Source organism: Mastigoproctus giganteus, chromosome 8, assembly GCF_048544385.1.
Source record: "Mastigoproctus giganteus isolate SK-2022 chromosome 8, ASM4854438v1, whole genome shotgun sequence".
Taxonomy (NCBI): domain Eukaryota; kingdom Metazoa; phylum Arthropoda; class Arachnida; order Uropygi; family Thelyphonidae; genus Mastigoproctus; species Mastigoproctus giganteus.
The window spans coordinates 28,878,336-28,891,843 of NC_143582.1; the positions used below are offsets into that span (position 1 = coordinate 28,878,336).

General features: G+C 33.8%; 1 protein-coding gene across 4 annotated transcripts in view; it reads right to left on the minus strand.

Annotated features, from left to right (window-relative positions):
- The window catches only part of Dys (Dystrophin), a 932,899-nt gene that overhangs the window by 625,438 nt on the left and 293,953 nt on the right, over nt 1-13,508 (minus strand). For all 4 annotated transcript variants that reach the window (XM_090379791.1, XM_090379790.1, XM_090379788.1 and 1 more), the window contains exons 16-17: nt 8,937-9,053; nt 1,564-1,758 (exon numbers count right to left, since the gene is read on the minus strand). In XM_090379791.1, coding sequence (XP_090235917.1) covers nt 1,564-1,758; nt 8,937-9,053 — 312 coding nt within the window. The remainder of the gene's footprint in view (nt 1-1,563; nt 1,759-8,936; nt 9,054-13,508) is intronic.

The following is a 13,508-nucleotide window of genomic DNA, read 5'->3' on the forward strand; positions in this document are numbered from 1 at the left end:
TGGTTTGAAGAGAATATGATACTGAACAACTGACCCAGTCAGAGAAAAATAGAATCTGTGGGATGAATTGGAAAAATGTACGAGGATTCACCCACAATTAAAAACTGTTCTGTTCAGCAGGAGGAAATGAGAAATATTTTCATTGATACATGCCATAAATTGGTAGAAAGTGTTCCACAAAGACTATTTTCTATATCACAGAACAAAAGGAAGCCCATATTGAAACCTAATTATTAACCACTGTTATCCCTTAGTGTCTCAATGCTTTTGGTAATAAAGTGTCAAAGCAATTCAAACTCAATATATATATATTTTTTATTTTTTTATTATTTTTATTTTGTTTTGTTTTACCATGGCACAGCATAAAAATACCAAGAAAATATTTACACATACACAAGCACCTAAATATACATTACATTTTGTTATAATATTAAATCAATTTGGCGATTTATTCCTTTTTACAGGAATATGTAGTGTACTCTGCTTACTGTGATCACAGATAATGTTATTGTTCACATAATGTTATCACTTTTATGAAGTCCTGATCAAACGTATACTAATACATAGAAAAATCGATTTATCATAATCTGTTCTTTGGTTTACATTATTGCTTTTTTTTACCCCTTGCAGTGAAAGTGATTGTCGTCCTGATTTGTTCTTGACCTCTGACATGTCTAATTACTGCTGTTGCTTTGTACAGGTCATGGTTGTCAGTATAGGAGTACTCCTACCAATCTCAGTTTTTCAGTTCATTATCCCTTTTCTAATCCTTGTTATACTTTATTTGTTTTAATAGTTTGCATGGATTTCCAAAAACATTATGATTTTCATTTTTAATTGATGACTTTATAGAAGAAATAGTGGACAGTAAAATTAAAGCATTTATATTTCTTGACTGTAATTAATTCTTTCTGTCCACATACACCTTTTTATGTACACATTTATGCAATGCAGCAATAAACAATGATGAACAGCTGCATTCTTTGTTTCATTGATTATTCTTATCAATTAGCTATGTCAGTCTAAGTGATCACAATAAGTGGAATCCAATGTATTTTCACTTTAGATAGGTACTATACTATAGGTGCTATTCCTTAGCTCGAGGAGGATATGTATCACCAGCTGAAAACCATGATTCTGGAAGATATGATTTTATAGCCATTTGTACCATTGATAACCATATTTATAAAAATATTTTATTTATTATACCTGTCCACAGATCCAATTGCTTATAATTATCTTTAATAATGCAACTGGGAAGGAGATACTGAATTTTTACACACATGTATTATTATATACTGATGTTATAAATATAAAAATGGCTATCATTACTTTTATTGGTGCCATGTGTCATTTTATTTTAAGAAATGTTATTATATTGTCAATTTAATTTAACTTTTGAAATTAATGCAAATTACAGGAATTAAGTTGTTAAATTTTTTTTTAATCTTTGACTAAGAAGTTTACCAATATAACTTCATGTTCAACATGCATTTATAAAAGTATGAGCAAATATGAAAAAAGTAAATGCCATTAATTAAAATTATATAAATAATTACTAACTTCCAGAAGCACTTGCTGCTCTTCTAAACTTAGTCCCTGCCATGGAGATTCCTCATCTCCCTGAGTTTCATCATTTGTTAACCCCAATGTTGATTCTATAGTATCCAGCCAATTTCCCACACTATCTAAGCTACGCTGCCATTCTTGTACTCTCCAACTATCTAGACGTCTCTTTTTTGCTCCTCCTTGGATCATCTACAAAACAGAAAAATTTTAAATTCATTTTTATCAGTAAAAACAATAGAAAAATAAAAAAATAAAATAAAAGTACAAAAAAAATAAATAAATAAAATATTCACTCACAAAAGGATATATTGTTAGCCTTATGTGAGTGAATTTCTGGACAGTACAAGCAACCACTTACTGTCCAGAAACATTTCATTTTATATTTGGTTTTGTAAAAACTGAAAACTATGAGTGAGATTAATGAAAACATTAAAGTGAGATTAATGTCAAAAATAAAATAAAAATTTTGTTTAAAAAAAATTTGCAATAATAACTCTTAAAAATTAACTCATCATCACCTTTTCTCTCTCTCTCTCTCTCTCTCTCTCTCTCTCTCTCTCTCTCTCTCTCTCTCTCTCTCAATAGGCGCCTCAGTAGCCAGGTGGGCAGGAGCAGCAATGCGTAACACATGCCTCTTGATTAGACCGGGGTTTGAGCCCGTGACCACCAAATACGCAGGATGCGAAAGGTCAGGGAATGACCACTGAACATCCCTGGAGCAATATGGCCTTAGTTTCTAATGCTCCTAAAAACCAAATAACAACAACCTCTCTCAATGCAATAGAATCCTCTACATTTACATACACCGCCTAATTCAGTTTCATAAACTTCTTTCATTAACACTTTCAAATTCATTTTCATCAATTCTTTTTAATTCTAGAATTCTTTGAATCAACTTCATCTTGAATCTTGTTGAAAGGGTGTACATTCTTATACTGATGTTATAAATATAAAATTGGCTATCATTACTTTTAACTATGTTTAATGGATGGCAGCATGACCCTGAACAATTTAAAGACAATGTGTACATATATAATTTGTTGATAATATGTGGAAACAATTATCAAAACATATATCTGCATTCTTTTCCACAAAACTACATACAAAAGTCCCTATATATGTGGTCACACTTGGGAAAGGGTTAAAATAGACAAAAGCTTTTTTTGGTTGATCACAAAGACTCACTAGTTCTTTCATAACAAGCAAATAAGAAAAAAGAAATAAGTAACTGATATCCAAATCAATATATTCTATGCTGAGAAAGTGAATACCAACCAGTATTGAGTCATTTTAATATTCACTGGCCCTCCATTCATATGGAAAGACAAAAATATTGGTTACTACATTGGGATCCAGTACAGTAATCTCTGATTTACAAATATCCAATTTATGAACATTCAATCTTATGAATATAAATTTTTGAAACTGAAAATTCATTGTATTAATTCAAAACTTGATCTTGAAAACCACTGCTCAAATTTTAAAACTGCATACTACCCTATCTTTTGAAAGTAAAATTTTGTATGTAAAATGAACTACAATGAAATATTTCAGCATTTAAGTAATGCTGAAACTTTTCATAGTTTATATCCCATTATAAATATTATATATTACCTATCATATCCATTGTATCATTTTATCCATAGTTTTTCTGATGACAACACACAAATTCCACCTTCCAGTTTGTCCCCTGTCCCACACAAACAACCTCAATGTCTCAAATATTCACCACCAATTCCTTAAGTTCTAATCTCTAGAACTTAAGGACTTAGCGCATGCATTATAATGATCTCAAATGGTAATTCTAAAATGAGAAAAGATAACTTAGTTAATTTCACTCCTAGAGCTCAATCCTATCATATATCTTGCAAAAAGGATTCGTTTGCTCCTATGATGATCTTCAATGACATATCACTATTAGGGATAACCCAGATTATCTGTCTTGGCATAAGCATATCACACATACCACTTCCTCTGAATCAAAAAGAATAGGTTTTCCTTTTCTTTCTTGTCATTACTTTTCTTATAAACAACTAGTCACTCTGCACAAATCTAAAATCGGCCTACTACAAAATACTGTTCCAACATCTGGGGGTCATTTTCCCCCAAAACTGCTCTCAAGCTTCTTTCCTTTCAAAAGCGGACAGTTAGGTTAAATTAATGACCCATCTCTTACAAAGTCTCTCCACTCTCTCTTTTATTGATGTTCTCTTTCAGCTGCATGCATTTTCCACGGAAATGTCCATGGGCACTGCTCTTCTGAATTGATATCTGTAGTTCCATCTCTCTCTAACAAACATGTGCAGAAAAAAAGTCAGAATACATTCACTGTCCACCTCCAGCCTCATAGAACACACTTCTCTTCCTCAATTATTTTTTTGTTTCTGTTTTCTGGAACAACCTAACTATAGGTTGTCCCAGAAAACTTAGTACTATAAGTTCTAATACCTTTCATGTTTGGAGTTTTGGTTAAAAAAAAAAAAGTGTATTTAATGAACATTGTAAAGATATGTACAACACAGTAGAGTTCGCTTTAAAAAATTAATGATGCTATTATAATTTCTTTATTTTCTTGTTATTCTGCATCAGGGACAATGTAATTCTTTCTGATGGGGGCACAAAATTCATGAGATCATAAATAATACAGTAAAAAATGACTGTCCACCATCCTATTTACTGCCAATCTTTGTTAACCATCACTTAACCCAGCAACACCACAATGAATTGTGATATTGCCACCATGTGTCACTCAGTCTTTGTTAACAACCCACTGTATATGGTTGTACTTTAACCTCTTGTTTCATATTTTAATAAGTGCTACAAGTACAGCATCGGTTTATGGAATAGGAAGAACAACAGTAAATGATATAAAGTGTGATGCAGACAAAATTGAACACCACGTGTTGAAAATGGAAACTGACAGTAATGTTAAAAGTCGTAAAACAATGAAGCTTGCTAAAAATGAACAACTGGATACTGCAATGTTTCAATGGTTTGTTCAAAAATATAGCCAAGGAATTCCATTGTTGGGACCTATAATAATAGAAAAAGCCATTTAAATCAATAAAAATCTAGGCAGAGATCTTTCACTGAAGCTAACATCGGGTGGTCAGACAAATTTAAGTTTCCACATGGTATTTGACCGTTGTCGATCCAGGGTGAGAAGCTAAGTGCAGATAATGCAGCAATTTCTGTTTATCATAAAAAACTACAGAAGGAAATAGCTGATTGAAGTTTGGTTAAAGACCAAATATGTAACTACTATGAGACTGGCCTTAACTGGAAGGCACTACCTCAAAAGACACTGGCCTCAATGACTGAACATATGGCACCGGGATAAAAGATGCAAAAATCACATCACTATAATGGCACGTGCTAATGTCAGCAGTAGTCATAAATTGCCTTTGGTTGTTATAGGAAAACCAAAAAAGCCTAGATCATTAAAATTATTAATTTAAATGCTTTGCCAGTCAAATATTTCTCACGAAACAATGTGTGGATGAGCCGAGATATATTTCATGATTGGTTTCATAAAATATTTGTACCATGTGTAAGATGACATTTGGCATTAAAAGGTTTACCACAATATGCAATGCCACTGATGGACATTATGTCCACTCATCCCATACACGTATGTGATTTAAAAAGTAATGATAGCAAAATATCATGCCACTTTCTGCCAGCAAACATGACATCTCTCATTCAACCGATAGATCAAGATTTAATTGACAGTATGAACTGTCATTATTGCAAAATATTCGTTCAAAACTTTTTTCAGCAGAAAATAAATTAAATGTGATATAGTTTCGGAAAATCTTCACTATAAAAGTGATACAATTTTAAATGTCGCTGATGCCTGGAACGATGTTCCAGTTCAAACAATACAAAGAAGCTGGAATAAGTTGTGGCCAGAAATATATTTAACAGATACAGAAACCATTCTAATTCTAAAAGAAACTGAAATTTTGCAGTTATGTTCGAATGTTCCTGGTTTTAAAAATATTTTGATGGAGGAAGTAAATGATTGGCTGGATATGGACAAAATGGATGTCAGATGCGAAATTTTAGACAATGATTAAATTATGCAAAAAGTGATGACAATTTCAGATGATTCTGAAACTGAAGAAGAAGCTGCTGCTGATGGAACAACAAACATAATTAGCCACTGTGAAGCTGAAACTATGTTGTCAAAGTGCATTGGGTGGTTCGAGGTACAAGAAGAAGCAGATGCTACGCAAGTGTTACTTTTGCGTAAAATTCGTAACATTGCCTCCCAAAAGGCTCAAGGCATAATGAAACAAAAGAAATTGACTGACTTTAGAAAAGAAATTTAATTATGTAATATTGTTTTCTTTTAAATTTTTTTATGACATTACCAGACCAATGTAAGTCAAAATATTAAAAATAGCTATGTATATAGATATCTGCACTGTGATTTTTTAATCACCAAGTAAAAAATAAATAATAATTAAAGTTTAATTATATTTCATTAGGTTATATATTATGTGATAAAATAAACAAGTTAGATGATTCAGTCTATTGTATGTATAATAGGATGACCATATGCCCGGGTTTCCGAGGATGTCCTCTTTTTTTAAGGCGTCCTTGGACGTCCTCGTGGGTTTTGAAAGTTTGTCCTAGTTTTTCTATTTACAACTCGAGATTTATATTCACTTTAAATTTTTACACCCTCTGTATTCATTTAAGCATCACTTATAAGAATGTGAGTGATACCCAAACAAATTATGGTACATACAGTACGGGTACTTTTCTGTTATATCCACTGTGACTGCTGCACTATCGTCGGGTTTTCATTAAATATCACAGACCACATGTGCTGTCATATCTACGTCAATGGAGAGCATCATAGCTTACACAGCTGCCAATAGATAGCACAGAAGTTACGGTGGCTATAACAGAAAAGTGCCACGGCACGCACTATCGCAGCAAAAACATCGATAATATCAAAGTATCATTTTATGTTTTTGTCCCTGGCAAGTAGTTGCTACTGTTTTTCAAAAGAAAGCAATGTATGGTATGCAGTATTGCTGCAAAAACATGGGAAAAAGGAAGTGCATAGTAACTAATGAAACGCTTCAAGAACATCCTTCATTCAAGAAAGGTAAAACTAAACATGATGTAATCTGTATCATTTGCAATAGTGTTATTTCTGTTGTAAATAAAGGAAAACTTGATTTGAAAGAACATCTGAACACTGAAAAACATAAGCATAACACCAGATGTGCATCGGCTTCATCAAATGTTTTGGAAAAATTTATTGTACCTAACAAGGATGTTAAACTCAGAGCTTCTGAAGGCATGGCAGCATATCATACAGTAATGCATCACCAATCATACCGCTCGCTGGATTGTTGGAATTTCTCTATTTATACTGTGAAGTTGAATCACTAAAGGACTTTTGCAATTTTGTAGAGACAGAGTATAAGCAACCTTTATACTATACCAAAACGCGATGGTTATCTCTCTTTCCAGCCATAAATCGCATTTTAGAACTTTATGAAAGGTTTAAATCCTATTTTCTGTCACTGGAAGATTCACCAGCAATATTGCAAACATTTTTTGAAGATGATATGAATGAGGCATACCTTTCATTCGCTCATTCATTCATGTCAGTCTTTCAAGAAAATATAAAACGTATTGAAAGAGACTGTATTTCAATAATTGAAGTGCGGAAAATCCTTAAGGCTGTTTTTCATTTGCTCAAGGAGAGGAAAACCAATAAATTTCTTCCGTTAAAAGTGTGCTCAATACTAAAAATTGCAACAGAAAAGGGTAAGGAAAATGAAGTCACACAGTTTAGAGTTCAAATCAAGAATTTGTATGGCCGTACTATAAAATATATTGATTCATGGTTAAAACCATTAGATGAGTTTCAAATCTTAGAATGGATCGATTTGGCAGAAATTCCTTCTTGGGACAATGTGCATTCCTGCTTAGAATATCTTTGTGAGAAGGGAGTCACAGTCGATGATGTTTGTTGTTTGTTATTTGGTTTTTAGGAGCATTAGCAACTAAGGCCATATTGCTCCGGGAATATGCGGTGGTCATTCCTGACCTTTCCGTATCCTCCGTATTTGGTGGTGACGGACTCGAACCCCGGTCTAATCAAGAAGCGTGTGCTACGCACTGCTGCTCCTTCCCACCTGGCTATGGAGGCGCCTAGTCGATGATGTAAAACTGTTTTATCAATGGCATAATGTATTATCTTCATACCCTGAAGATAATAATTTACAGTATAACTATTTATACTTTGTATATTGTTTATACTTTGTATTTAACAGAGTATAAACAATCAATTTATTTCCTGATATTTGTTTATTGTGCAGAATGGCTTAGTACATCATTATTTCAACATGCGAAATTTAAAAAAAAACAAATTTTAAATAAATAAACACAGTAAAAATTCTCTAACCCAGCAAACTTGGGGCCATATTCAGATGAAAACATATTGATATTCATGTCTCCTTATCTATCAGAGAACAAGTAATATGTCTGCATACTGCACTTTATTTTTACCAAAGCATGATGTATTCATCAATAAAGAGTACATCAATTCAATTATTTTCTTACATTACGCATGCATTAAAAAATAATGCATCAATTCAATTACTTTCTCACATTATTGACAATTTAATACTAACTGTACTGTAACAAAAAAAGAAAAATTTTTTGGCATACAGCTGCTCACTATATCAACAATATATCTATGGGAAAACTGCTTTCAATTTACAAACTTTCTATTTGTGAAGTAGTCCTCAAGAAGTTTTGACGTTTGTAAATCAGGAGATTACTGGAGTTACGTTCTGTTATAAGAAAGTTTAAACAATTGTGGTTTGTTACAAATCATAATAAATATGACTGATAACTTGAATTTCATATAAATAAATCAATATACTTCAGTAACAGATCATTATACTTAGCATGATATCAATTGAAATTGAAAAACAGAAAATGGATAACTGATAACAGTAATCTAAAAGTATACTATGCAATACTGTGATTAGCCATAGCCAGGGTGTCTATAAAATAAAAATCAAACATGGGTTTAAAATGAAAGGAAATTTTTTTTTTTTTAAATAATAATAACATAACAATCAATACCAGAAAAAAGTAACCATAAAAAGTGATAGAATTAATGAAATGACAAGTTTATTTGCCTAAATGAAAAAGGATGCTATCCACAAAGGAAAATAATGGAGAAAGAACACTTATTTATTTACTACACAATCTCCAAAAACTGTTATTTAAACACACACACACACACACACACACACACACACACACACACACACACACACACACACACACAGTATTTTAAATACATTTACTAAAATGAATTATCTTACTTCATGATTTGACACTGATGAGCCAGGTGTTTTAGAAGTTTCTCTCTTATACTGTCCTCCTGGCAATGCCTTTTGGTCTGTCTCTATTGATTTTTGTTCCAGCCCTGACTTAGATAACTATGTTAAAAAAAAGACAGAAAATAATTTGGATATTATTTTCTTGAATTTCCCAATTTAAAAAAACCTAGAACTTTCAATATTGCAAAAAAATCTTAACGTAAACACTAACAAAATTGCATTTAACAGGACAAATACGGGTTTTTTTTTTGGTTTTTTTTAAGGTAAATAAGAAAATGCAATAATAGCTCAAACTGTTGGGCAGACTTTTATGATAATAAAAATATTAGAAATCAACTATACACATCTATAAGAGTGCAACAGAGGCATACATTAAAAAAAAAAAAAATATATATATATATATATATATATATATATATATATACACACACACACCCCTCCATATAACGAAATCGGTCATTTGCTTGAAAAAATTTGTTATACAGAAATTTCGCTATAAAGAAATATGACCTTCAATTAAAAATACTGTAATTCAACTCAGTAATACAGCAAAATATATTATAAATAAATCAGGGAAATAAATCAGAAATAGGTGGGAATCAAAAAATTTTCTAACATTTTAAAACAATTAATTTATTAATACACACATATTACATAATGTGCGCAATATATTAGTACACTTTTAAGAATTATGTCGTAAAATATTTGGATACTTTTTTTGTTGTATACTGGATTTTACTGTACATCGTTCATAAAAATGTTCGCATTTGTTTAAGCACTCAAATATATTTTCTGGCACATTTTCTTCTCACTAAAGGCCTCGATGCAAAGTTTCAAAACTTGAAACATGTCCAAAAATAGATCTGTTTCATCAACATTGAATATGTCTTTGGGCTCTTAGTTCTCTATATTTTTTTTTTCAAAACTATTTCTTTCCAATGGGTACAGTCTTCTTCAATTGCAACCCCACTTTCACCGGAAATAACTTTTTCAAGTAAGTCATGGCACTTTTTAAATTTGTCCAGCCAACCAGAACAGGCTTGGAAAGTTTTTTGCCCAAGAAAAGATGCATACTCCATAATATTTTCTTTTATTAATGGCCCTGATATCGGCATGTTTTGGTCTCTAATCAGCTTCACCCACTTAAAAAAGGCTTCATCTTCGACAATGGGCCCAAAATTCTCTAATAGGGTCCATGTCCTCAAACAGTTTGAGAATCGAAATACAGTTTTTCAGAATGGTTGACACACTACTGGCAGGGACACCAAATTTTAAAGCGATTTCTTTTTTTTTTTAATGCCACAATCTACACTTCAATCTACACTACATTATGCACTTCCACTTTTTCCACTACACTCAAGGATTTCCTCTTTAAATATTGTAAGGTTACTCGCATAGCAGCTAAAACAAAACTGATTTAGGAACAACTTGTACCTACCATACAGAGACAGGTGAAATTTAGTGAAAGTGTGGATGACTCATTTCTGCGAAACAACAGATGAATTTCCAGGATAAAAGAAGCTCACTCTCTCCTAATTCTCTAATAGGGTGCTTACAACAGAAAACAAGTACACCAGAGCCAATGTCCATGTCGAAAATATTCCTTAATCTTTGCCGATGACTGTGGATACATAAATAGCAGTTGACCAGCATGACTTCTCGGTACAATAAATGCTTTATGGGCAACACTAAATTGTTGCCCTTTAGCTATTAAAAGCTAAAGTGATTTAAGAGCTAAAAATATGAAGAATTAATCCTTTTAGCTCTTAATTTGTGCTTTCTACAGCATCAGCTCTACTGCCTAAAGGCCAGTGGTGCAAATAGCTTATACCAAGATCTCCCAAAATTAGTTTGTTATATGGAAATTCTTCGTTACACTGAAACAGTTTCCGTGTAACGACCATAAAAAAATTCACTATATAGAAGTTCATTAAAGAGAGGTCCGACTGTATATATATATACACACACACACACACACACACACACACACATATATATACACACACGCACACACATGCACATACAAACACACACACACACACACATAAACACGTACATACACACACACACACATAAACACACACACACACACACACACACACACAGGCGCCTCTGTAGCCAGGTGGGAAAGAGCAGCAGTGCATCGCACATGTTTCTTGATTAGACCGGGGTTCGAGCCTGTGACCACCAAAAACGGAGGATGCGGAAAGGGCAGGGAATGACCAACGCATATCCCCGGAGCAATATGGCCTTAGTTGCTAATGTTCCTAAAAACCCAATAACAACATAAAGAAGAGGCATGCAGCAGAAACAGTACATCTATGAGACAGTGAGTGGAGAGACTCTGTTAGAGAGGAGTCATTAATTAACCTAACTGCCCTCTTCTGAATGGAATCTAGAAGCCTGAGAGAGGTTTTGGGGGCACCGTTCCAGATGTGGGAACAATATTCTATGGTAGGGAGGATTTGCGATTTGTACACAGTGAACAGCTGTTTGGAAGAAAAGTAACGCTGAGAGCGAAAGAGAAAACCAAGTTTTTTAGATGCAGAGGAAGCAATATTTGTAATGTGCTTGTGCCAAGAGAGATTAGAAGTCAGGGTAATACCCAAAAAAAAAAAAATATATCATTTTGCCTAAAAATTGGAGTATCACCAAAGATAAGCATAGGAGCAGAAGAATCCTTTTTGCAAAAGATAAAGGACAAGACTGAGTTTTAGAAGGATTGAAATCAAATAAGTTGTCTTTGCCTCACTGGAAATAAGCATTTAAAGAATTGGTAACAGATATTTGAGAAGTTGAAGCTGATTGAGCAGGGCAAGGTTTCTCAAAATGGAAAGTGGAATGCAATGTGCTATCATTGGCAAAACTATGGAAGAAGGTCATTAATATACAAGAGGAAAAGAGTGGGGGAAAAAACTGAACCTTGGGGGACACCGGACATTAGTGGAGAAGTTAGAAGACAGAGAGCCATCTACCATCACTCTCAGTGAGCGATCAGAGAGAAAACTGGATAACCAATTACAAAAAACAGTTCACAAACCATAAGATGGAAGATTGTTCAGAAGACCTTTGTGCCAAACATGATCGAAAGCCCTTGGAATGTCAAGAGCAACTGCTTGTATTTCACCGAATTTTTCCATTGAATTTGTCTATAAATGGATAACATAAGCCAGAATATCACCAGTGGATAGACTTTCACGGAATCCATACTGGCGATCGTTGATCAGAAGGAGGGTTTCTAGGTAGTTTAAGGAGTTGGTGGTTAACTGATTTCTCCATTACTTTAGAAAGAGTAGAAGTAATTGGATGGGAGGGATTTGTCACCCTTTTTTAGGAATTGGCTGGATATGAGCAAATTTCCAAGAAGAAGGAAAAACACCTTTGGAATATGAAAGTGAAAAAAGGCAGCAAAGAACAGGAGTAAGTTCAGGAGCACAGGTTTTGAGAACAAGTGGAGAAATACCATCAGGACCTGGAGCTTTCTTCACATCGGAGTTGGAAGAAAAATGGTATGCTAGCAGGTCAGCTTTATCCTTGGCTGAAGTGATAAAAGAACCATCTGGTTTTCACAGAGATGGGCAAAAGTTGCAGCCAATAGCTTTGGCAAGAGACCACAATGCTCGGCTACCATTAGGGCAAGAAGCAAGTTTTCTACCCTTAGCCTGTTCAAAATCTAGTTTGGTCTGATTAATAACTGCTTAACGATTGTTGCGAGCTTTGGTGTAGGCAGAAAATGAAACTGAAGAATTGGAAACAAGCCAATTATGATATGCAATATTCTTCTCTTGAACAGCCTTAGCACATTTATTGGAAAACCAAGGTTTAGATAAAGGACAAGATTTTAAAGTGGAATGGAATAAATGATTCCATTCCTACAAGAATAATTTCACTGATTTGATCTGAGCAAACATTGACATCAGAAGTTTAGAAACAGTAATCCGACCAAGGAAAAGAAGAAACGAAATCTTGCATGTCATCCCATTTTGCATTCTTGCAATGCCAAACAATACGATGTTGGGAATAGCCATAAGATAAAGGCTCCATTGGAGAAGACAGTCACCAAGTTGTGATCTGAGGTGCCTAAAGGACCACTTACTTAGACTGTGTACTTCGAAGGGTGTTTGTGAGAAAAAGATCATGGGTGTTGACTGTATGGTTAAGATTGTCTGGTATTCTTGTAGGTAAATGAACAATCTGTGCAAGGTCATTAGTAATTTCAAAAGCCTCAGCATCACGATCAGCTGGGTCTGTGTGACTAGAAAACAGAATCAACAAGGAAAATTACCTCACTGTTAGGAAAGTTGAACGGGAGAAAGTCAAGTTGCAAAGAGAGGAAGTCAAAGAGCCCCAAGTGATTAGTGGAGTTGGGAGAACCGTAGCGACAACAGATGAATGTGACAGAATGAGGTAGAGAGATTTTAAGCCACAGAAGACTGAAAAGAGGAGATTCCAAATTACCAAGTCTCTGACAGGGAATATCGGAATGGACATATGCAAGTACCACCTTTGAGGTGAAAGGAATCATACAGTGAATAATTTGGACAACCGAGATGA